At 39.3% G+C, this 25,665-nt stretch overlaps 1 protein-coding gene across 4 annotated transcripts in view; it reads left to right on the forward strand.

The window, feature by feature from the left end:
* col11a1a (collagen, type XI, alpha 1a) overlaps positions 1–25,338 on the forward strand; it is a 68,762-nt gene extending 43,424 nt beyond the window's left edge. For all 4 annotated transcript variants that reach the window (XM_026179229.1, XM_026179227.1, XM_026179226.1 and 1 more), the window contains 28 exons: positions 1,648–1,737; positions 2,826–2,879; positions 4,008–4,115; positions 4,214–4,321; positions 5,269–5,322; positions 5,477–5,530; positions 5,621–5,728; positions 7,484–7,537; positions 7,622–7,675; positions 7,851–7,904; positions 8,362–8,415; positions 10,207–10,314; positions 10,705–10,758; positions 10,908–10,961; positions 11,957–12,010; positions 14,408–14,461; positions 15,885–15,992; positions 16,316–16,369; positions 16,842–16,895; positions 17,639–17,746; positions 18,698–18,751; positions 18,839–18,874; positions 18,972–19,025; positions 19,115–19,355; positions 19,975–20,087; positions 20,485–20,553; positions 23,052–23,285; positions 23,836–25,338. In XM_026179229.1, the coding sequence (XP_026035014.1) occupies positions 1,648–1,737; positions 2,826–2,879; positions 4,008–4,115; positions 4,214–4,321; positions 5,269–5,322; positions 5,477–5,530; positions 5,621–5,728; positions 7,484–7,537; positions 7,622–7,675; positions 7,851–7,904; positions 8,362–8,415; positions 10,207–10,314; positions 10,705–10,758; positions 10,908–10,961; positions 11,957–12,010; positions 14,408–14,461; positions 15,885–15,992; positions 16,316–16,369; positions 16,842–16,895; positions 17,639–17,746; positions 18,698–18,751; positions 18,839–18,874; positions 18,972–19,025; positions 19,115–19,355; positions 19,975–20,087; positions 20,485–20,553; positions 23,052–23,285; positions 23,836–23,982 (2,388 nt within the window). In that variant the 3' untranslated portion in view covers positions 23,983–25,338. The remainder of the gene's footprint in view (positions 1–1,647; positions 1,738–2,825; positions 2,880–4,007; positions 4,116–4,213; positions 4,322–5,268; positions 5,323–5,476; positions 5,531–5,620; positions 5,729–7,483; positions 7,538–7,621; positions 7,676–7,850; positions 7,905–8,361; positions 8,416–10,206; positions 10,315–10,704; positions 10,759–10,907; positions 10,962–11,956; positions 12,011–14,407; positions 14,462–15,884; positions 15,993–16,315; positions 16,370–16,841; positions 16,896–17,638; positions 17,747–18,697; positions 18,752–18,838; positions 18,875–18,971; positions 19,026–19,114; positions 19,356–19,974; positions 20,088–20,484; positions 20,554–23,051; positions 23,286–23,835) is intronic.
* Positions 25,339–25,665: the final 327 nt, after the last annotated feature.

Consider the following 25,665-nt stretch of genomic DNA (forward strand, 5'->3'; position numbering starts at 1 on the left):
AAGTGACTGCTGAAGATACAGAGGATGAGATTTGAGCAGTGTCTGGCTACGTTCTCTCACTGGGCCTCCCTGCTCGAGAAGTGAGTTCCCATTAGGAGCAGACAGCAGGCATTTTGTAGACGTATGGGCTGCTCCTAACCAACCCCCTGATTCCTAGGGCCACTCAGCATACCCTGCTCCTCAACCCCCACAACCCTCAAATCCTCATGTGTTTTTCTTTCATTTTCTTCCTGTCTTCCCCAAGCAGACAGTTTAATCAAGTCTGTCGGCTAACTCCAAACCCTGTGCCAGTCAGGTCTACTCCGTTCAGACCTGCGCATCAGTATGCCAGGGACACTTTGAAGAGACCTTGGCAGCAGAGCCCAAATCCTCTTATACCTCTCAAGCCTACTCTTCTCTGCCTCCCTGTTTGCAGATAAAGTCAGCCTGCCAGCACTAAAGAAGAGAAGACGAAGCCAGAAGTTACTTTTTCTGAAGTCAAATGTCCTTGTTTTAGAATTGCACCATATAAAAGAAAAAGAAAAACAAACAAACCAGAATAAAAATCTGTACTCAGTGAGGATGCAGTACAAAGTTTTTTTTTCTTGTAGGCAGAACACAAAAGAACTTCTGAAGGAGATGTCTTATGTTAGGGAAGGGTTGAGTTTGTGCAACCCTTCCCTAACATAAGACAGAAGGATGTGAACTTTGTGTTTTTTTCTCTGTTTTTTGGGTTTTTGTTTTGCTTCATTGCAGCAAGAAACTGGCTGCTGGAGTGGAGCACTCTTGATTTTTGATTTTCTTTTTAAAATCTGACTGAAGTCTTTATGTTTCATATTGTGCCTGATGATGCAAAAGCAATACTGCATTGGTATTAAGAGTTATTTATTGACTGTGTAATGACAGTACTAATGAATCCACAGGAAACATGTGTCTGTAAAACTAATTGCATCTAATAGCTCATGATGGCTGTCAGTTTTGAAACAGGTTCACTCCTGTCCCTGCCGGGGAGTTCAGAGGCATTAGTACACATATTTGCTCATTTTCCCAGTACTATGTATCTCTCCCTCTCTCTCTCTCTGCCTCCTGCTACTCAGCAGCCAGCACTGCAGTATAGTCCTTTTTTAAATACATAAATGGCTGCAATGCATATTCCACCAGTGGGATGAGAATCATTAAGTGACTTGGTCATTTCATAAGTTTCTCAATTTCAAGGTTTTCTTTGTAGTGCAACTAAAAATCCTTTGGTTTTTTTTTCACATGTGTTGCATCTCCAAACCCATACTAACATCATCAGTTCCTATGCAGTAAAGTTACGTTAGCAGTTGTTATGTAGATGATGTCGTTTTGTGTAAAAATCTCTCTATATATATCAAACATACCAAAACAGTAGTTGTAAGTCTAAGACCTTTTCAGACTGAGACTATACGAAGAGTGAAGCTATTCAATACTTTTCTATGGAAAGTGAGCTTTTGTTATTCAGCAACAGTGCCTGAATTAATCTTTGTGAATGGTGACAGATGATTCATCTTTTATAACAGTCTTAATGTAAAGAATTAGTATGGTACAGGAAAGTTTCAAATGACACATTTGTAGTTATACTCAAAAATTAATGCAACATTTTGAATTATAGTAAGTCCAATTAAACACATGTTATTGCTTGTGTAGGGTGATCCTGGGCCACAGGGATCCCCTGGTAAAGACGGTCCCCCTGGTCTTCGTGGCTTCCCTGGAGAGAGAGGTTTACCCGGTGCCCCGGTAAGTGCTCCATTTCACCTGCATCTATTCATCATCATCAGTTTTCCTTTACACGTGTTTGCTAGTAGAAAGTGACAGAACATAGCTACATAATAAATGAACCAGCATCTATCTAGAGCAAGTCACTTCATTACCGACTCCGGCCCCGGAATTCACACCAAGTGATCAATCCGATGCAGAGGAAATCCAAAGCGACATTTTACAAATGAACAGGCGTGCCTCGGCATTGCTCTGCTGCCACCGACGGCGCTGTTTTAACAGCCGCAATGGATCTTGGGCCTGTATTACAGAATTGGGAATTGTTGATTAGGGATTCATTTGTAAAAGTTTAACCCAAACATTTTTTCTTGTGGGGAGGGCAAAGTTATGTGCTGTTTCTATATGCATTATTTACCTAATAAATTATTAAGTGAGAAATGTTGGCAATTAGACTGGGTTATCTGGGAATGGATATACTGCAGGGAGAGGAAGTGTTGTGCTTCCTCCATCCTCAAGGTCAGTCGGGCTCTGCAGGACAGCAGCACCACTGATTGTTTTCTGCCATTGTAATTTACTCCAGCAAACAGCCAGAGCCAGCAAAAACTCATTACCCATACTGCTATGTGTTCTTTTGTGGCCCACTGGGGAGCTGCACATGCACATGATGGGAACTGACAAATATATAAAACAGCACACATGCGTCTAGCCTATTATGCACACCCCTGCATGAGCAAAACTGAATTTACAAGCTTGCATATGCAGAACAAGATGGAGAAAATTGTATGCACCCATACAATCGCTTGCAACTTTAAGCAGCCATCTATCTGCAAAAGAATCCCACTACACTTTCCCTGCAGTATTCACAACAACACAATTATAGATGAAATGTGTTTTTTGAAGTGTTGTATATTGTGACTGAGATATGTATTACAGATATTAGATTTACAATACACTAGCAATCTATAGCTTTGGCCTTTGATTTGTGTTTACTAGGATGAAAATCTCAGCGCTCAGCTGTAGTGGAGATTGGCTTGGTTAAATGCAATTAAAACACAAAGTTCAACAGCTGTGTGAAGGTATTTATGTCTCTTGTTCCATCTTCACCTCAGGGCCCTGCTGGTCTGAAGGGAGGAGAGGGTCCCCAGGGTCCACCTGGTCCTGTTGTAAGTACAGTACTGAGAGCTATGTAAAGATAACTGTTTTTATGCTCTCTGGATTGTGTTGGTTTGCATGCCATTTATATTATCATCTTAGATTCTTCTAGATAGTTATTCTAGATAGTTCCACACTATACATTTGAAGTATTATTAAGACTTGAATATTCAAATACTACTTTAATTCAGATATTTGTTTGTTGTGTCATCATGACACTTGCGCAACACAGTACTGGCTAAATAGAATATAAACCAGATTTAAGTTTTTATTATTTATTTACATATTTAGGGTTATTGTTATGTTGAACGTTGTAGTGTTTTAAGTTTGATTAGTGTAGTTTTAATCAATTTTAAATCATGCTTTTTATTTGTTCTTGTTTCTAATGTCTCTGTAAAGCACTTTGAATCACCTTGTTGTTGAATTGTGCTATACAAATAAACTTGCCTTGCCTTGCCTTGCCTAGAACAGCCTCAGTAAGCCAAAACTACCAGTCGTTTGTATGAATTTATCATTTAAAAAAAGAAGATGCATCCCTGTCTCTACATAAAGCATTTGTTCAATAAAAACAGAGTCTAAATGATCTGTTTGGCTTTTATACTCAGAGTTTTTATCTTGTGTTTCTGTAACCAAAATTAGTGTGTATGCAGGTTGGTTCACTGCATCAATAATATAAAACAAAAAGTGCTGAGTGTCATTCATAATCATGTTTTATGGATTGAGCTGAACACTGAGTAGTATAATATATATGCAACAGAAGTCTGCTTCATTTTGTAATGCAGCTGCAGGTGAGAGTTGCTCAGGGCTTGGAGAACCACTAAGACATCGGCTCCCTGACAGGAGATAATGCTGACTACTTTCAATGAGCTTTGCTCTCTTTTAGAACTTGAAAGCCACCTGATACTGCATGTTTCTGCTAATGTTTTCACACTTTCCATTTTAAAAAGAGGGTTTTGTGTGTAGCTGTGTATCTATTGATATATTATTAACAGAAAGACACAGTGGGGTCTTTGTTTGCCATCTTCCTAATGTCCTCGGTGTTTGTTCAGTGCAACCAGGCCAACAAAACTGAAATCTTTAAAAAATCCTTCTGCCCTTGTTTTTCATTAATATTGTCCGTATTGTGCTCATGCTTACAGGGTTCTCCTGGTGAGAGAGGTGCTGCTGGCCCAGGAGGTCCAATTGGCCCATCTGGTAGACCTGGCCCTCAGGGTCCCCCAGGTCCCGCTGGGGAGAAGGGAGCACCTGTAAGTGTTACTTTGCTCCTAAAGCTTCATTCTTCTTGTCCTTTCTTTGGTTACCAATTTTCAGAATATAATTAAAAGACATTTCTGTCTTCTTATAGGGTGAGAAGGGGCCTCAAGGTCCAGCTGGTCGTGATGGTGTCCAGGGTCCTGTAGGTCTGCCTGGACCTGCTGGACCCCAGGGCCCACCTGGTGAGGATGGTGACAAGGTCAGTTACCTACATTCAGCACCACCAATTTCATCCTGTTACAGCTGCTTGTGTTCCCTAAGTGGGGCATGTGGGTAAATCAATCATTTTCCCATATTAATCTGCAACAAAAATATATTCCTCTTTTTCTAACTGTTGCTTATCCATCTTCATAAACAGATGTAACAGAAAGCACAATTGCAGGAGATGCTGTTACATCATTCATTTCTTGTAATTATTATGGCCTTTAGGGTTACTATCAGACATTCTATAAAAGCTGCCAAACAAATGCTCATGCAGAGATTTGCAGTGCATTAACTTTGACTGACAAAATACATTTCTGTACTTGTATATACATAGCGTGAACTCTCGGGAAATAAAGTACCTAATTGCACCTTGACAGGAAGCACTTATTTTCTTCTTGAACCTCATTCTTCCATTACACAAAATTAGATTAAGAATGAAACTTGTCACCGTGTATTAAATGCTGTAATTTATCTTTAATTGAAACTGGGAATGAAAACAATATTCAGCCTAACCTAACCATTTTCTGATATTCCACCTTAATATCGAGAACAAATATTATACATATGCATACCTTTATGGCCCTCAGAAAGGTTGACATAGTTAGTTTCAGGTCTAAAAATTAGTCCCAGGAGTGCATTTGTGCAGACTGTGTCGGTATACCCTCTCACCATTACAGTTATAGATAATGTATATTTCTGTTAAGCTGAGGTTTTCAATGATTTTGCAATAACAGAATGTAGTATTGTGCTCATTTAGAAGTCTTAAATCCTACATTTGGTGTTTGGGCTTGAATTTGCAAATATGCAGAGAAGAAGAATATCAGCACTAGCTGATAACTATTGTTGTTGTTGTTTATTGTTGGGTTTGGGACATGTTTTGTTTATTAGTCAAGTCATTTTTCATTATCTCAAAAACTGACTGTGTGTTTGTTTCTTTACCAGGGAGAAGTTGGAGAACCAGGTCAGAAAGGAAGCAAAGCTGACAAGGGAGAACAGGTAGGTGATACAGAACATTTATATCCATCCTTCTTCAAAATAAAAAATAGCCCGTTAGACTTCTACTCAGGAAGTGATTCGTGGGTGCTTGGATTTGTCTTTGACTCTGTGGGGATGTGCATTTTGGTGGTATTATTTTCACTGTATGTTTCAGGGTCCTCCTGGTCCAGCCGGTCTCCAAGGTCCTGTAGGCGCTCCTGGTCCTGCTGTAAGTACTGACAAAGAATGAGAAGTTAAACCTGAGCAGGAGGTCACAGCAGTGCTGTTCAAATCTTTGCTTTTGTTTGTTGTTAATAAGGGAGGTGATGGAGAGCCTGGTCCCAGAGGACAACAGGGCATGTTCGGACAGAAGGGAGATGAGGGCTCCAGAGGTTTCCCTGGACCTCCTGGTCCTATTGGTCTGCAGGTTTGTGCCATAACTATGAATACAAATTGTAATATATAGCTGTCACACAGGATAATATTCACGTTATTTTTTTCCATTCTGTCTGCCTGCAATAGTGTGTCTAATGATGTCACACGTTATAGTCAGAAACACTCATTTACCTTTTTTAACTACACTGTGACCTTCAGGTTACAAGCTACGGTGGAAAAATGGTAGACACAAACAAATTCATATTTACACTATTGCTTAAGCACTTTAATTGGATCTGGAATGTCACGTCCAGTAAACTTGCTTTGACCTGCAACGATTGCACCTCTCACCTCCATTCAACGGCAAAATCCTTTTTTCATCACGGCCTGGCTTCTCTGTGCAGTGCCAGTCTCAGCCCCCGCAAAGAATTCACAAAAACCAACGAGGCCTGCCAGTGCGTGTATTGCAAAATAGATTATTATCAGTGGTGTACTTTTCTTTTCTATGTATTCATTGGTGAGGGTTATTCATCCAAGGAAATACTTGAGGCCAGACTAAAGTTATTGGGTGCATTTTAAAAACCCAACACTTTGACACAAAAAGATACACATAAACTTTAATGGTGTTTTCCTGAACTATGATAATATTCTAACGAGGTAGGACCTTTCCCATAGATAGACCTCATTTCTTTGTAATTATCTGTTTATTAGTAATCAACTTCTTAAGCTAGACGTGTTGGGCATTTACTGCAGAGATTGGGGTCATTGTCTTGATCAAATTACATAGACTGCTATTTATCAATCCGAGGTGCTATCCTGTCTCTGCAGGATTTTATTCAATGGACTTTTAATTGGGAGTAATTCACTTCCCATCACGATTCCATTAATTGCATGGACTAACCCACTCCAATAGCCTGGCCTCATTGAGCACATTTACTATTCTACATAATGAGTAGCACTGCTAATGATCTTAGACTAGACGGGACCTTTACACAGATTATATTACTCAGCACAGGAGACATTAGCATGCATCCACACACCGTTTTTTCAGCACCCAGCAAGCACACACATGCTGAGACGCATGCATGCACAAGCTCAAAACAGTCAGCACAGGGTCTTTGTTTTCATTGTGTGTCCTCAGTGTAATGTGGGGAGAAATAAATTCTTCGATCTCCCCCAGCAAACCTCCACCACTCACTCACGATCAACTCCTAAATCACACAGAAGCAAAGCAACCTTCAGCAGTGATATCGTGGCAATTACTGGTAGAAATGTCACAGATCAAAAACACATGTGAGGTCTGGACCACGCAGCTTATTTTACAAGAATTAGTGAGCAGGATTTATGCCTGCACCTTGGAATAAGGATGTACAAGTTACTGACTGCAAAAGGGAGAAAGAAATAATAGATTAGTGCTCTCTTACATGTCTGCAGAGCTGCAGGAAGAATTGTAGAATAAAAACATGACACCTTCACCGAAGAATTCATAAGGGAGCTTAACCCCCCCCCCGTTTTGCTCAGGCAACAAGTACGTAACATAGAGTCTAACAAATTCAACCTTTCAGGGCAGCAGTTTTCCTTGACCTTACTGATCATACTCACTGGATGTTTAATTGAACACGGACAGCAGGTGAAACATGAATTCAAGTAATTCATTTGTGCACATTTGGCTCACAGATACATTTAATATTTTACAGCATCACTGCATCAGTAGTATCAGCCGTTGTGATTACAGTTAACAACTCTAGTAAAATGATTGTTTTCTTTTCTAATAACATGATCATTTATTCATTTTATTTGTCCACAGGGGCTTCCAGGACCTCCTGGGGAAAAGGGTGAGAACGGCGATGTTGGACCTATGGTAAGAGAGAAACCACTCGATATTTGTTAGTACTTATAAAAGTTTGTTAAATACACTGTAACACTCTCTGACTCTTTCCTGCAGGGCCCCCCTGGTCCACCTGGTCCCAGAGGTCCTCAGGGTCCTAGTGGAGCTGATGTACGTACAAATAGTTGTTAACAACTGTACTAAGTACAACTATACTCATATGCATACTAGACTGTGACTTTTTTTTTTACTTCTATCAACTTACATTGTGAGGCCTTTATATCATTACTTGTCCTTCCCTGTAGTGATTGATGATGATTTATCTCTTTCTTATGTCCTGCTGCAGGGTCCACAAGGTCCTCCAGGTGGTGTGGGCCCCATGGGATCTGTAGGTGAGAAGGTAAGAATCAAAACTTGGCACCCCAGTGTTTTGTGCCTGCACTGAAGGATGTTAGGCACTGAGACTGAATTAGAGTCTGTTACACCTTCCAGCCAACTTCAGACAACCCAGTCACCTTCTTGTTTTTTAACACCGTGTGTTCATTTCAGTATGTTTTTTATGACTTAGAGCTTGGACACAATGTCGTTTTTAAAAAAAAAAAAAAAATTATAGCACTTCCAGGACTAGGACTACGGATACTTTGAATATAGTAGCACATTATTAGTCAGCTACAGTTATAGACTTAATAGAGTTAACTGTTAGTAATATCATTATTTATTCTGACAATAATACTTATTCTCATGTATGACTTACGTAGTTATGGCTCAATTTCAGATATCATATCTGAATTTGGAAAAAAAAAAAGTGTGATATTGAAGATTTATTTGTTTTGACATTGACATTTGTCTAACCACAGGGTGAGCAAGGTGAGGCTGGAAACCCAGGACCACCTGGAGAGTCTGGAACTAAGGTAAGTAAGCTCTTGTTTTTGTTTTCTGTCAAGCTAAATATGTGTTGCTAATGTATATTTGTGTCACTGTGTTACATGTTAGATGTTTACACACTGGACCATGCTTATCGACATACATTCAGTATTTTACTGTAGATTCTAGCACTGTAGCATGATTGAAGGGCCCGTCTTTAAAATGGATAAACTCACTTTGTGCACACCATTGCAATTGAATGGTGACAAGGAAAAAAAACAAGACTCACTAACTTTTGGTATATTTACCACTAACTCCAACCTAATGAGGAGGTGTTTTTGTTTGTTTTTTGTAAGTGACACTGTGTATTCATCACCATGATAGTAATTGTTCCTCACATTTAACAGAAGAAGAGTCATCTCAGCATGACTCTTCTGCTTTGCACCCTGGATCCACATAACCCGCCAAGCTGAGTCTATTCCTCTTAAGATGCAGCCTAATTAGCAGGAGGATCTGCACACTGCTTCTGACCTTATGAACAATGATTGCAGCAACCCTGAAGCAAGTTGCCTTTAAAACATCAGACATCCGTGTTAATGCAGCTTAAGTTGTGATTTGTCCTCCTTGATAGTTACATTGGGGCTGTTGCACAAGAAATCGGAAGTGCTCTTCAGTGCCATACTTGTTTGGAGTTACTTCTAAAAGCTTTAAACTCATTAACGTACTGCAGTCATACACTTGACCTTGCTGTTGTCGAAGAAAAACACCCATCAGTGTTTGCTTTTTAGCTCTTAATTTATCATTATTGAGGTACAACAGCAGATTGAAAAGTTGTAAAAAAAAGTGTGATTATAGGTGTCTGTATGCCCTCTATTAGTTCCTCTTTGAATTGCTGGTGTGACAGTTTCAGAGTTAGGGTGAAGTTTACATTCCTATCATAAGCAATAGTGTTGGTACCGTATAGTTTAGTTAGTATAAAATAAATCTAAATCTAGCTGTCATCCTATTTGCTTACACGCATGAACCTTTACATGCTGTACATCAGATTCAGACACAATAAATTAATTAATAATACAAATATTAAGAAATGAAACAGTAGTGGACTACATGAGTTTCTAGTTTTCTGTTTCTTTGCTTGTTTCCACATCTTAACTGAACTGTGAATCATCTTACTTTAAGAAATGTTGCAGAAACCAAGGACATTAATTACCAACTCGTACGCTCAAAGACTTGATTTTTCACCCACATAAACATGAAGCAAAAAGTAAAAATAGCCTGAAATGTGTAAAAGTAAAGATTTATTTACTCAAATTATTGATCAGTAAGGATCTTTGTATAAACTGACTATATACTGACCAGATTCCATTAAAGTTACAATCAAATTACTTTAAAGTCAGAATTTTCAGAATAAAAGATTTTTTCGCATGTATCCAAATCTTCTCCTGATTTCTCACCAAATCAGCTTTAATCCTTTACAACACTTAACAGCTGGACTTGCAAATAATAGACACGGTTTGAAAACTTGAAAATCATAACCAGCATATTTTTTCATCAGGGAGGTTTTAAAATATATTTTATTTATCTATATAATTTAAATAAGGCTTTTAAAAATATATATGTTGCACCTCATTTCACATCAGTGTTTTTGACCATCCAGGGTTGCTGTGCTCTGTTACCAACACTGGGATGATCTTTGGATCCAGTGTCTCTCAGCAGCCTCTGACTGCTTGTCTGTTTTTATCACCCCATCCTGTTCAGTGTCAGCCTTGGAAGAAAAAAATGCTCCCTCTTGTGGAATTGATGTAATGAATGCCCTCCCTTGCCCCCCATCACTACAGGGACCTAAAGGTGAGAGGGGAGAGAAAGGAGAAGCTGGCCCACCTGGAGCTGCTGGACCTGCTGGTGCCAAAGGACCCCCTGGAGATGATGGCCCCAAGGGCAACCCTGTACGTCTGGCACATACTCTCAATATCTCTATAAGAGTTTTTTAGGATTGACTCAGACAAGCTTAAATTTACTGTTCCAAAGGAAATATCTCTTGCAGCCATAAGGCAGGCAATTTTAGCCTAGAACATATTCATGAGCTAAAAAGCCTTTTTATTGATGGAGATTATATTTTATACCTGCATAGAAATGGGATGCAGTGAAGCCTTTTCTCAAAGATTTGCAACATTATCATTAAGTCCATCATATTTCCTTCAGAGGCTGTAACCAAGTACACCAAGTCTAAATCACTGTCGAAATTACTAACCATGTCCTTAATGCTTGAAGCCAGGAAAATTATGTCTTTTTTTAAACACGGATGCATCTCATCATCTTATTTCTTTCTTCCAAAGGGTCCTGTTGGATTCCCTGGAGACCCTGGCCCTCCTGGAGAGCCAGGTGTAGCTGTAAGTATGAAACCCTTATGTTAGCCCTATATAGAGTACAGAGTACGTATAACTCTGTTCCAGGTGGATCATGTTTAATGCAAGAATTAAAGAGTATGGTCCTAATGGATATTCCAGTGTCAGACTAATCTCTAATGTCTTTTTTGCAGGGCACTGATGGCGAACCAGGAGAGAAAGGAGAGGATGGAGAGGCTGGCCAACCGGTAAGTTGACACTTTTTTGTAATTTGGAATGAAGAAATGACTGCATGACCTTATATCACGTATAACATTTGGTACACTTGGTGCAAGCACATCATATGAGGACATCAGCTTAATAGTCAGTTTCTCTGTCAAAGTGCTTTTATTAATTTTTTAGTTTTATATTAGACTTTAGTACTCCACCACAAGTTTGCCACTAAATGCTCTAATTATATTTAGTGAGTAAATAATTTACACTGCGGCATTTTAATTCATGCTAGTTACCTCATAGGTATGGGTGTAGGGTAAATGGACTTATCTGCTTTGTAGATTCATTAAGTATAATTAGAAATAAAATCCACGTATTAATGTGCTGGCCCTGTGTAAAGTGCAACGAATGACAACTCTGAATATTTATGGATGTAAATAAGCCTTTATCATTGCCAGAGAAAAACTCGACCGATGTTACATATTCTGTTTTTTTTGTTTGTTTGTTTATGAAGCCGGTTTGCATCTTTGAATGCTGCAGTGAAATATGTTGATTTAGAAGGTATATTAATACATAATGTGAACTTCATATGATGGCTTCCCCTTCTTTGAAATCAGATCTACACACAATGACTTTTGTATTTATATGTCACTGTGCAGTCATCCCAAAAATGAGCTGATTAACACTGTGAATATTTACCAGTTTGAATGTTTAAAAAAAAAACACTCTGATTGTCTGCAATTAACTCAGAGATAATTGGATGAAAGTATCTCAGGGAACACAGTGTGTATTATTTCAAGCAGTGCTGTGCACCATCCAACTTTGGGTCTGGGTGTAACTCTTACAGACTATGGAGGGGTTTAGCATTCCCAAAATGTGTATTCGGCCTCTGTGTTATTATCCTTCTGGCAGACAGAAGACGAATGCTGTGCTTTCATAAAAAATCATAATCAGTACAGATTTACTTGTTTATGCAAACTGTTAATAGTGTTTCTCTGTTTTCTTTTGTTTTTTGGCTTGCTTCTTTTAGGGACCTCCAGGTCCATCAGGAGAAGCCGGCCCACCTGGACCACCTGGCAAGAGAGTAAGCCTGAGGCAGTTAAAACTCATTTCAAACTGTTTGCATCACTGGTATGGTTCCAGCTAAAATCCACAATCGACCAATCGGATGGTCCCATTGTTACAGTTGTCATTGCTGACTAACGCTTTTATCAGCTACAACATCTTAACTTATTATGCTCATTTGAGATGTGTATTAGGTCGTTTTTAAAATAGATAAAGGAGGTGGGATTTCTGTTGGCACTGTACAAAGCCTCTTTAGCCAGCGGGCGAGTGTTCTTCCTCGCTTTGCGACAACTCCTCCTCGACAGCTCAATTTTGGCAGTAAAGCCCGGAGAGACTCATTTTCATTAAAAGTAGAATGGGGACAACAAAGTGGGAGATTTAAGGGGTCGAGGCGTTACGCTGTCTGCGAAGAGAAGCCACCTTAAAGCCTACTGAGAGATGAACATCAGGATGTGAAAATCATGAATCAATTTTTTTTTTCATAGCAAGAAATTGGAAAGGCTTACCGAAAAAATTGCTGGTAAGAGGAGAAAAAAAGCGAGAATCTGTGGGTTCCAAACTCATTTAGGTCCATATGGCAGAAAGAGCAAAAGCGAGAGAGAGATATAGCGAGTCTGACACACTATTGATCCATGGGTGCTAGACTGACAGGCAGAGCAAAACAAAAACATGGACATGGAAAAATTGCTAGGATGTTATTAAAAGAGAAGAGCTGAGTGATGTCAAGGCCAGGACAGTGCACAGCAACCAGTCAAAGTATGTGTGACAGCTGAGATTTGTCACCACTGCGGTTTTGGCTGCCATAATAGAGGATTTCAACGTTGGGAGAATCTTCTCAAGGTTGCAGGCCTGATTTAAAATGTAAAAAACAAAAAAAAAGCATATAGCCACACTAAAAGACAACGTGAGTAAAGCAGATGTCCTTCATATACTTCATGAGGCTGAGATTTCGGTGAAAAATATCAAAGAAAATAAATTGCTGAACAGAATGTGCAGGTCAAGGATTGAACATTAACATATTTTCAATCCCACATGAAATTCAAAGTCCACATGAAAATGAGCAGCTATTCTCCCAAATTTGAATGAAAAGTTACAATCGTGAGTGCCTCACTGCATTTCAAAGAAAAGCACTGGGCTTCGGTCCAATGGGATAAAAAAACATGTTGTGCATTTATAAACCAGGGTTGTTTGCTTTTCTAATGTCTCCAGTCAAATTTATATTCTGAGTCTTTAGCATGGTATCAGCATATGCTGCACCTTAATGTCCTAGGGATTATAGTTAGGATAAGGGCCATTTTTCCCTCCACGCAGATCCTTGGTAGTCCATGCCCGGTCGCTCATACATAACTCCTCCTAACACTTTTTTGTAATTTCTCTGCATTTGGCCTTTTAAAAATCTGTAACCGTCCTTAAATCGTTGTCTGCTTCAGCCTGTGATTCTTAATTAGTCGGTTGAGCCTGTCCACAAATTTAGCTTCATTTATTCTTATAATGCGTTAATGCTGGAAATTTATTCACCTATGCTCCCTGAAAAAAGAGAGGTGGGAAAACGTATTAACCCCGTCTGGCTTTAATTCTTTTTATTTGGGTACAGGCCACAGCTTTTCTTTCTTTTTTCTTTTTTTTTAACTGGAACACTAATAATCTCTGTCCTAAACACATGGCATATGTCAAGGTGCTTTAGAAACCTTGACATAAACCTACTTATTGACTCTAGCTGCTGTATATTGTGCCACAACTGAAATGGTTCTTTGTGCTGATCAAGAGCCTGCCTCTTCATCACCAGTAAGAGGTGCACATCAGGAGAAGATGAAAGCGCCAAGACAGGAGGCAAGCTCACATTATAGGCTCTCAGTCAATAGCACTCAGGCTGCAGTCGGCCAGATCAGAGTGGAATTTGGATGGAGAGTGGATTTGAAGAGGGTGGAGTTGAAAGAAATCATTGTGGGCCTCGAAGAGCCTGACCAGAAAGATAAGAGGATCCAACAACTGTTGGCTCTGACCGAAGACGCCTGTGTTTCTTAAATGTGATTTTTTCTGTTTTTAACATGGCTGATTGCAAATTATTGAAGGCAGACATAGAAGAGTCATTCAGATAGATCTTTGCATAATAGACCTGTTGTACTTCACAATGGATGATAGAGAAAGATCCACCCTGTTTGAAGAAAATATCCACCAAGAATTTAATTAGAAAGACAACTGACAAAAATTTCCAGCGATTCCCCTTTTGAGACCAAAATATGCATGATGCAGAGTTGCATGTAACTTGAAAAAATGAGCCAACAGACAGAGTAACAACTTCTGTGAATAACTCTGGTGTTCATTTCCTGTACGCGTTTGTGCAGTCTTCTTGTACAGTTGGCTTGTGCTGATGTTATGTCGGAATGCTGAAGCAGTGTACTATCATCCTCCTCAGGGACCTCCGGGGGCTGCTGGTGCAGAGGGCAGGCAAGGAGAGAAGGGCGCTAAGGTAGGAAAATCAATTCTTCCTTTGCAAAGTAGAGCCGTCTCAGCAAGTCCCTCGGACTTCCTCCTCCCTCACTGCGCCCACATTGTGGAATTAAAATCGCAAAAAAAGCGCTGAAGTCATTTAATTTCCATCGCAGATTAGATGGAAATTTATGAACACAGTCTATTTGAGTAAAACCAAGATTCACTTGTTTCTCCTATTGTTCTGTGGCTTAATTTCGAGGCCTACAAAGGAAGTCAAGGCTATTTACGTATAGCCCTCAGGTATTCTTCAGTTATCGTGCGTTTCTCTTTTTTGTGCTCGCTGAAATTCCTCTTGAGTTTGCACTTGTTGTAAGCCAATTTCTTTGTTTCATCATTGTCTAAATGTACACACATACTCTGCTGCTTTGTGCATAGGCAAAATCATTTAACACCAGATGCTGCTTGCAACAAGATGCCTCTCTGTTTATGGATAACAGGGAGGATGTGGATGTTAACCTGAAGAAAATAATATTTTTTAATGCCAGTAGTGTTGCACACTTTGTATACATGTTTGATAATCACTGTTAATGAATGACACTCTACGGTGTTCTTAAAACAGAGATTTGGCCTTAACTATCTGATTCCTGATCGAAAACATTGCATATGTCATACACAGTGGTCATAATAAATTCAGTAAAGTTGTTCTGACAGCTTTGCAATAAGCCTTTAATCTGTAAGTGCCTTGCAGCTCAGACATGGTTTATTTCCATGTGCTCTGTTTGCATAATGCTGTGTTTCAGAATACAGCTTGTCAGTATTCAGCTGTAGAACATGAGGACTTTATGTTCTCATGAGCTTTTTATTAAAAACATGGCCAGAGTAACTTCCATCTATTGGGCCAATTTTCAACCCTGTGTAAAGCAGCAGCAACATAACTTTGAAAACTCAGGATCTTTTTAATTTTATTCATTTATTTATATATGAATTTTTTACTGGCCCCCATTTACCCAGTCTAAAGACGAGATACTTTCTCGGCATAATTTAAAACTCAAAGCAGCCTGCAGTTGAAATTAGTCTGTAGTGCTGAGTCGCTTCAGAAAAATACTTAATAAGCTAATAAGGTTGTGTGTGTGTGTTGCAGATCTCAAACGCCACACACAGTTTTTAATCTATCCCATTATATTACACACTGCTATTACACATTAAGACTTTTATGAATAACCAGCTTTATACCACTGGTTTTGAATCTGTGGTGAGTGCTTGCAGGCTATGCTTTCCTAAAAACCGTGTGCATGTTGATTTATTTGTTTGTTTTACTGCTTGTAGGCTCCAGGACACATTTCCTAAATTTCTTCAATGACTGAACACTTTGGACTAGCTACTTTAAAACCTGCATTTGCTCAACTGTACAAAACTTTGCTTAAGTTATACCATTAGATCATTTGTATGTCCACATACAGGGTGAGTCAGGTGTGGAGGGTCCAGCAGGTAAAACAGGACCAGTTGGCCCCCAGGGACCTCCAGGAAAACCTGGTCCAGAGGGTCTGCGTGGAATCCCTGGCCCTGTTGTAAGTTGAAGCTTCAGCAATGATGCCTTCCTGTTCATACGATATACTCCAGAGAGATACGCATGCTTAAACTAAGACTCACACTCAAAGTGCACACACGTTTTTTCTAAAAAAAAAAAACTACGGCTAAGGCATGATGATAGACTTCATGGAATAATCAATACTCCCATTTGGCTTATACTTTAGTTTCGCTTGTTTATTCCAGCACACTTTTCTTCCCTGTTTGGGCTATTAATCATCATGCTGGGCACAGAAAATCAATGGCAGACCAGAGAAAATACAGCAGCCTATAATGCTCACTACAATTGAATGGTTTTTCACAGGGTGAACAAGGAATGCCCGGCTCCCCAGGACAAGATGGCCCACCAGGTCCTATGGTTAGTATGCATAGCGTCCCCTACACTCTCCTGCCTTCTACCCTTGGCATTTATCTGTCTAACTAGATCTGGTGCTGTTGGAAGGGGATGTTTTTGAAACAGTCTTGCTTCCAGACTTGCAGAGGTTAACTCACATTAGACTTGTTCCAGATTTGGTTGTTTAACAAAACCATAGCCTATCCCCTTAAATAATGTCTCAATTGAAAGTGTTTTCATCTTTTGTGTTGTTTCTTTGCTTCCCTCTCTGTGAAACGTGTGATTTTTGAGTCACTTATTTTGTTCCCTCTCATTTTGACACTCCAAGTTCTCTCTTACTGTCTTCTCTTTCTTTCTCTTTATTGCCTCATTTAAAAAAAATCAAGTCTTGTAACTTTACAGTTTTGCTTGTACTGTCATGAGTTCTTTTCTCTTTTTTTTTTTGTTTGTTCGTCTCTGTGAAAATTGATTTTTAACTTCAGTTATTGTTCTTCAGGGTCCTCCCGGTCTTCCTGGCCTGAAAGGTGACCCGGGTTCTAAAGGTGAAAAGGTGAGCGTAGCACTTTCTTCTTCGTCTGATTGCAGACTGGTTTCATTTCTCATTTTTGATATAGGAGATAACCCTATAATTAGAGAGAGGAACTCTGGGGCAGAAGTGAGTCAAGACTACAACTTCTACCCAGCTTCCATGCCTTTTGGAAATTATCAAAAGCAACAGATTTAATTAAGAAGACAACTATACCCTTAAATTAAAATGAACCAAAATGAGTTCTGTCATACTTTCTGTAAGGAAAAATGCCTTAAAGTGATTGAATATGCAGTTGAATGTGATGTATCACTGTAAATCTGTCTAAACTAAACACTGTCAAATTTGCTGATGAAATATAACTGCAGAGGATATTCAGACAGCACACATTGCTAAGCTAAATTGCCTCCCACCCACTGACAGGGTCGGCTTGGGAGTGAGCAGTTTAAAAGTGCACAATTTAGGCACCGTGTTGCATGTTGTCAATTTAGCGGGCCCGGTTAGAACTCACCAGTTTCTCAGTAATCACGTACTTGTGAATTGGCCTGGCTCATGTTTGATTTTCAGAGAAGTTCTTCGGTGTGTGCTGTAAGAAAAGCATTCCAGTTTTAATCCCTGAGGATTTGTACTGTAATGAAACTTCACCCTTTGCAGCCTCCCACGTGCATTTCATTTTTGCGGATAAAGAAATAACTTCACCTTTGTCAGGAGATATGAACATTTTTTTATGGTAGAGTTCACAAGTGACATTTGTTTTCATCCTGCAGGGTCACCCAGGTTTGATTGGTCTGATTGGACCCCCTGGCGAGCAAGGAGAGAAGGGAGACCGAGGTTTGCCCGGGCCTCAAGGTTCTCCTGGTGGCAAGGGCGACGGTGTAAGTGATTGATGACTCTATTCCCACACTGGTCCACAGGCCACTTGCCCTGCACCTCTTGCCATTTTTAGCCCATTTGCCCTTCTACTGTGGCCACAGATCTTGCCACAGTCACTTGTTTTTGACTACAGCTTTTTACTAGAGCTCTGCAATGCACTGCACATCTCTTCTCTTGCTGTATCCAAAACATTTGTCTCATTGGATTACTGATGCAAATTGCTTAAAATGTGTAGAGAAAACTGTATAATTATGGCTGTGAGGTGTTTAAACCAAACTCTTTAGTTGACACTGCTTTAGCATGTAGAATATCAACATCATGGAAACGAGCAGTTCAAGTATATGAGCATCAACACTAGTATAGATGTTCGTTGACGACTCATTAACACCGTGGTCAGTTCCTATGTGTGTGTGACACTGCTGTTATAATATCACACTGTGTGATGTGAAAAACTGCTTTCATTCTGAGCCACATCATTAAAAATCAGACCGCTTTTATTCTGTCTTTTCCACTTAAATAAGAAGCAGTACTGAAAGGAGGACATGACAGCCTTCATCCATTAAAAACACACACACACTGCAGGATCACTGAATATGTTACATTTGTAACACATTCTGCTGTAGTCTTCAGCCTGCCTTCGTTTAGTGTGCTGGTTATCTATCCATGTGATACTGCACTGCCTCCTTTTATCAAAGCTAAAGAATGTAAACATTTTTATTCAGATTCGTATGTTTACTTTAAGGCCTGAGAAGCAACAGGCCTGTCACAAGTGCAGTGTTTGGCCACTTTTGATAGTTTTCTTTGAATGTCACTGGTTCTCTTATCGTATTTTTTTTTATGTCACCAATTATTCAAGCTTGACAGTAATTCTGTTCCCTGCAATGTTTTTTGTTGTTGTTTTGTTTTTCTTCTCAAATATATGTACCTTCTACTTCGATCTGATCTCATAACAGGGTATCGCTGGAGCCAGCGGTCCTCTTGGTCCCCCAGGCCCACCTGGTTTGCCCGTATGTTTGTTACTTATTCTACTTATATATTAATGTCATAACAGAATGACTTTGCTAAATTGCTGTACTGTGTTCTTTGTCATACAGGGTCCTCAAGGTCCCAAAGGAGCCAAGGGTTCAAGTGTGAGTACAAACCCATGTTTCTAATAATGCATTGCTGCTGCGACAATCAGCATTTACTTTAAATGGAGCTTTAATAACATGTTTGTAAACTTTAAAGGGTCCTGCTGGTCCAAAAGGAGACACTGGTACAATTGGTCCTCCTGGTCCTCCTGTGAGTCTTTCAAACTACTGTTTTCATTGTTTCCTGTACAAAGTCTGTTGTATATTTTTATATTGTATGAAATCTAAAACACCTTACAGGGCCCACCAGGTGAAGCTATCCAGCCTCTGCCAATTCAGTCACCAAAGAAGACAAAGCGCTCCAGTGATATCCAGTCAGATGGTACCATCATGGATTATGGCGAGGGTATGGAGGACATTTTTGGCTCCCTCAACAACCTCAAGCAAGATATTGAACGCATGAAATACCCCATGGGCACCCAAAACAACCCCGCCAGGACATGTAAAGATCTGCAGCTCTGCCACCCAGAGTTTGCCGATGGTAAGTTGAAGCCCAGCAAGACTTCAGCCTGAAAGGAAAACACACCCATGTTGTTGTCATGTTTCATTGTATCAGCAGAGCGAAGCAGCCACCAGAGATTCTCCTCATGTTTTCAGATACTAATGCTCATCCTAACAGCCATTATTGTGACAAATGGATTCTCTATTGAAAAAAATAAAACCGGTATAACAGTGATTGGCAGACCTGCTCTGAAAGAATTAAATTCATTAGTGAGCATTAGTGTTTGTTTGATAGCTCTTTGTATATCTCCTTTTTAAACCTTTGTGCCCTGTCTTTGCCTTATAATTAATGCATGAATTTTAGGCCGTCTCTCCTCTCGGTACAATGTGGGATTATCTGCTTCTAAAGTCTATAACCATAGCTGTTGCTGCGCAGTAGGTTTATTACTGCTGCTTTACTTCCTTTGAGGAATAAAATGTACCTTGGCTCAGGCATAAAAACATCATTTAATCCAGCTGTGTGTGAGCCATGAAAATGAGCAACAAATTTTTACTTAAGGTAAAGAAATCAAGCACACTAACGTTTGAAACTGAGCTTTCTGCAATTTTCTGTCGATGTAAGTTGAAGAGAAATTTTGGCTGTTCTTGGTTCTCTTTAGGTGAGTACTGGATTGACCCGAATCAAGGCTGCTCAGGGGATTCCTTCAAAGTCTACTGTAACTTCACTGCCGGAGGCGAAACCTGCATTTATCCAGATAAGAAGTCCAGTGGAGTAAGTAACTTAGGTTTTTACGAGTTATTTCAAACTGACTATTGTTAATCATCCTTTCTAAATTACTATTAAGCCATTATGCTAAGACAATGACGCAACAGAAGGCACATCACAAGGCTGCCATTGTTTATAAGAACTTGTTTGATCTGCTGCAGGTAGAAACCTGTTCAGATCTGATTTTGTGCAAGCACCTCAAACACCACCGACAGGCAAACACTACACACAACTCAAGAAGTTTGTGAAAATGTTCTCTCGGAGATATAAGTTTTATCTTCTTTCCCAGATGATAAACTTTGATGCTATGCTTGAGGCATTGCTGTATACAGCAGAAATGTTCACATATCATGCCTGTGGTAATCTAAAATATTAATAAACTTTGTCTTTTTATTATCCAAAGGTCAGAATATCTTCGTGGCCCAAAGAAGTCCCAGGATCATGGTTTAGTGAATTTAAGCGTGGTAAAATAGTAAGTTTTCTTTTTGTTTTCATCTCTCATCCATCTCTTAGAGATCTAACATAGACTGAAACATATTTAGTCAGCTGTTGGTTCAACAATATGATTCAGCACCTATTAAAATAAAAAAAAAAAGAAGCTTAGTTTGAATTTGGCTGCAAACTCTTTCAAAGTTGTCTCTTTGAGCAGTCCTGCTAGGTTTCAGTCACTCAGTCAAAGTCCCATTTTCACTTGGAAGTGTTCATTTATCCCAATTGCTGGATCAACTCCAGTGTGTCAAAACAGGGGCAAATACTCCAGGCGGTGTCCCATCATTGTGTTGTTTTAGCAAAAACTTCAATAAAAAAAATGCAAAAACCTGTTACCAGTTTTTTCTTTTGGGCAAGATTCACAGTTGTAATTGTAAAAAAAATATTTTTTTTTTAAAGAAAGAAAGAAAGATCGATCTGATCTAATGCACTTTCTCCTGACTTGGAGGCCCAAACTGCAACATAAGTAGGGATGGGTATTGATAAGATTTGCACGATTCCGATTCCATTTTCGATTCTGTTTAACGATTCGATTCTTTATCGATTCTCTTATCGATTCTTTATAAGAAAGGAGAACACTAAGTTCGATTAGCTTGGAACTTCGTTTTATATCTTCTCTTTGAACAAGATAGAAATTTAGGAGTAACATGGCCTTACAAACCCAACAGTGAGATCTTAAGAGATCCACAGCCTACGGCTCTTCAATGGGGTGTCACAGGGTCCCCAGGAAAAAAATTTGTAAATGTAAAATAATAAAATAAATATTCTTCTGTAGCAATAACAAAATATAACATAAATTATTCAGTAGCAATTATACAAGAATATCCAGTAATGTCCCTGCCTACAATTAAACACATTCACTTACCTAAAATCGGGGGCATCTGCTGTGGCAAATGGGTGCAAGCCTTTGACCACAAACTTAGACACTGCTGGGTGACATTCGTCTATCCTGGCCTGAAAGGAGACGCTACCGGTAGACTGCAGCGACAACTGCCAGCATCTGAGCCAGACTCTGTCTGTCTCTCTCATCATGATCACCTAAACGCACAGTAATGGCAGGTTTTGTAATAAGGCAGATCGCGCTAACATAATATGCACTGTTAGTTAACGGGAGAGGACGTGCAAACGTTACCGCTGCTGCTGGGTTGAGATTCATGAGTCCGGAGCGGAATTAAAAACACGACATTCATTTAAGGTTATCACGTGTTTTCTGAGCAAATGCTTTTGCATATTCGTAGTGTTTCCTCCCTTAAATGAAATCTCTACTTTGCAAGTATTGCAAGTTGCCCTGTTGTCATCCGTTCTAGTAAAGTGTAACCAAACTTTTGAGCGTTTGAGCCGCTTACGCGCCGTGTTTCCTGCTAGGTAAATGATGCTCCGCACCGTGGCGACGTCATTCGGGGCGACTGGAATCGATAAGGGAATCGTTTGCAAAAATGGCAAACAATTCCAAGGAATTGAAACAGTGGGAACCGGTTCTCAACAAGAACCGGTTTTCGATACCCATCCCTAAACATAAGTTTCAGTCAGTTTGACACAGAAGTTGATCTCTGCCAAACCTGAGATCAAGATAATATCACAAATGCAAGAAGTCAAGGAGTCAAAAATGGACTCTTAGTGAGTAATGTAAATGTAACAGAGGTGCTGGAAGCACTGCACTGCTTTACAAGAAGATGACCTTGAGAGTGAAAGCAATCACATTTAAAGCAGGTATGGATTTGCTTTTTATGGGTGCATACACTGAAGTTTTTCATTGAACTTCAAAAACTTGCTTAGACAGTAACACCACACATAAACGGTTACTGTTGAAACATTTCTGTAACCAGACTTTGCCATATACAGAAGAAAGTATCACTAAAATATCAGAGTGAAGCCGAGGAGAATTCTTCAGGATGTTAGCATTCCAGCTGTCCTCCTTCTGTCCCTGGACAGTGAAAATCTCTCTCTAAACGTCATCTATTTACTGTATTCACCAATGAAAGAAACAGGTTTGTCCCGCTCCATCAAACTGGTGTCATGGTTCATTCCACAACAGCACAAAGGCTGGCTGTGACAGAAAATGACACGACTTTGAGGTATTGAAAGCCCGGTGCATTTCCTGACTTTGGATAGTGAGTGCTTTTAATGCACATGTTCAGACATGAGTTACACAAAGTATCTGTCAGAACTGTGTCGTGTCTAAAGGTCTTGTTTCTCTTGAAGCTTTCCAAGACTGTGCATGTGTATGGATGCAGAGCATCCATACACATGCATTACTATCCACATGCATTACTATCCACATGAGTCCTTCAACTTAAAGTATTTAGGGATCTGAAATTATTTTGCACTGTTTTTCACATAGTTTGTACGATCTTGCATGGAGAGACAGAACATTTTGTTCTTGTTAAATAAGATCAGGTATCAGTCATCACATTTATTTAGATTTATTTCACAAACATTTGGTAATTGCTGCTCATTCTCTCTCTTTCCATCTCTGTCCAGTTTTCCTATGTCGACGCAGATGGGAACGCAATAAACATGGTACAAATGACCTTCCTCAGACTACTGACAGCCTCAGCCAGGCAAAACTTCACCTACAGCTGCCACCAGTCTGTGGCGTGGTATGACGCCTCTAGCGACAGCTACAACAAGGCACTGCGTTTCTTGGGTGCCAATGATGAGGAGATGTCCTACGACAACAACCCTTACATCAAGGCCATCTCAGATGGATGCGAGGTAAGCTTGACCGCCTAAATAAGAATGTTTATTGCGGTGTATTAAATTAAAGATAAAGAGCAGTCCTGTTCTGAATGGCTATAATCTCTGTTTGTTATCTAATTCACATTTGTTGAATAGAGCTATTTTAAGTATTTCATTTACTTAAAAGAGACAATGCAGTTTGACATGGTTCCAATGCTGGGCTTTGTTGGGCTTTTACATCCACAGTTGAATGATCTAAATCACAATTTAAATCATTCAACTGATTCCAAACCTTCATACAATATGAAAAATGAGAAAATATCAGAGAATGGATAAAAAATTGAGCTGCTGGCACCTTTAATTACTTTAATTACAACTTTTATTACTCATGCAATTAAAGTTATCAGTTGGTAACATCTTCCTTCAAACAGAGTTTTTCCAGTAGCTTTTTTCTCTAAGATATAAATGAAATGGCTTTATGATGAGCTTACAGATTGAGCACACAGCTGAAGGTCCCGGTTTATTTTCCTGATCATTTCTCATCTGACTGCTTGTTTTTAATGTGTTCCTCTCTCTCTTGTTGCAGACGAGGAAGGGCTACGGAAAGACTGTGATGGAGATTAATACTCCCAAAATTGATCAGGTTCCAATTATCGATGTCATGTTGACTGACTTTGGGGATCCGAACCAGAAGTTTGGGTTTGAAGTTGGGCCTGTCTGCTTCCTTGGCTAAATACAAATGAAAAAGTCAAATAAAAAAATAAAAAATAAAAAAAAGGACTTGATGGGGCCAACAAAGAAAGTCAAGTTGAGACATTCTGGGTACTACCAAACCCCATTTTTAGCCCCCCACCCTTTTCCATGCCACATGCAAGTTTTGAATAAGAGATGGTGTAGCAAACATGTCTTTCCATGTATGTATGTGTAACCCAGGAAAATACTTGTTGCCCTTGTGGGGCTCGAACCACATGACTTAACCACGTCACGGAGCAAAGGTGAAGGACAATCGAATCGTGTGGCAGAGGAGGGTGAATCGGACATAACCGAGGGGGGTGACACGCGTCTCCTCTCTGGACTCTCCAGGTGCTGTATGAAAACAACAATGGTGCTTGTTCAAAACACACACAAAGTCTAAAAGAGGTGCTACAAAAGAAGGTGTATTTTGCTAATTATAAAATACTGTAATTATTATTTTGTACAAAACTTTTATTTCTAAATCCACTTTCAAAACTTGCATGTGTATCAGATTTCACTTTTGGCTCTTTCATTTCAACGCTGGTTTAAAGACATACCGTGTAAGTTAAAGGCATCATTAAGTCAAGTCAATTTATAATTCTGTCTTTTTGTTCCAACACTTACTGTGTACATGTCATGAAGAAAATAAAAGTGAGCATTCAAACAGTTCTCTATTGCTAAATTAGACTGTATGCCCTTTGTATATATTGACAGTCCAAAGCTTGAGGTTACTTGCTGTTTTGCCCTTGTGACCGTAGGTGAAACAACTGGAAGTATTACACCTGCACGTATATGACAACATCTCCCACTAATGTTGTGATCCCGTGCTAGTAGGAAGCAATCATGGCATTCATCTTCTTTTATTTAATTCTATTTTTCTTTTGTTTTGTTTCTTTGTTTTTTCCATTTTCTGACAGGCTTTCATTTTGGTTGGATACCTCAAACTTTCTTGATAACCTTTAAGATGCAAGGTTGCCATGCCCTGTATATACCTTGGTTAAGCAATTAAGTTTATATATATTTGGGTGGGGATTTTTTAAAAGAGAGAAATACATTAACTGTTAGAGATCCACTGTTCAGATCCCTCTGTGAATGCATTGAGAATCCCTTTCGGTGACCCATTTTTGTAACTAAGATGTTTTAATGTGCTTTTTATAGTTCATTTAAATATTAAAAACCGGATTCTAAACAACAGTGAACTGAATGTCTCAACAGTTTGTGTAAGATGATTTTGGAGAAGATCTACCTACTGTACATGTGAAATGCTTTAAATCAAGGATATGTTCATTCAACTAAGACTCTGGGCTGGTGCAATTCCATCTCTTGAAACCAATAAAGTACCATCTTACACTAATTTACGTTCATTTGGAGTACATGAATGGAAACATAAAATGTTTTTTATTTGCCATGGAATGGATGAAAGAGACTTACCTGCCTTCATTTTTAAATGTTTCAGTATCTGCTGCTTATTTACCCCTGATCAGCCTGTGGAATACATGCTGTATTTCACTATGATGCCTATTTGAGAAGCATGCGCACACAATAACACTTAATTCCAGGGAATACACTTTATTTCATTCAGTTGGTGGAAAAAAAACTGGGCGTATACAGAAAAGGATGTAAAGACTGCAGCAAGTGGGGTTAGAGTATTATTCTTTGCATATAGATGTTACATGCTGGG

Source organism: Astatotilapia calliptera, chromosome 9, assembly GCF_900246225.1.
Source record: "Astatotilapia calliptera chromosome 9, fAstCal1.2, whole genome shotgun sequence".
NCBI lineage: Eukaryota > Metazoa > Chordata > Actinopteri > Cichliformes > Cichlidae > Astatotilapia > Astatotilapia calliptera.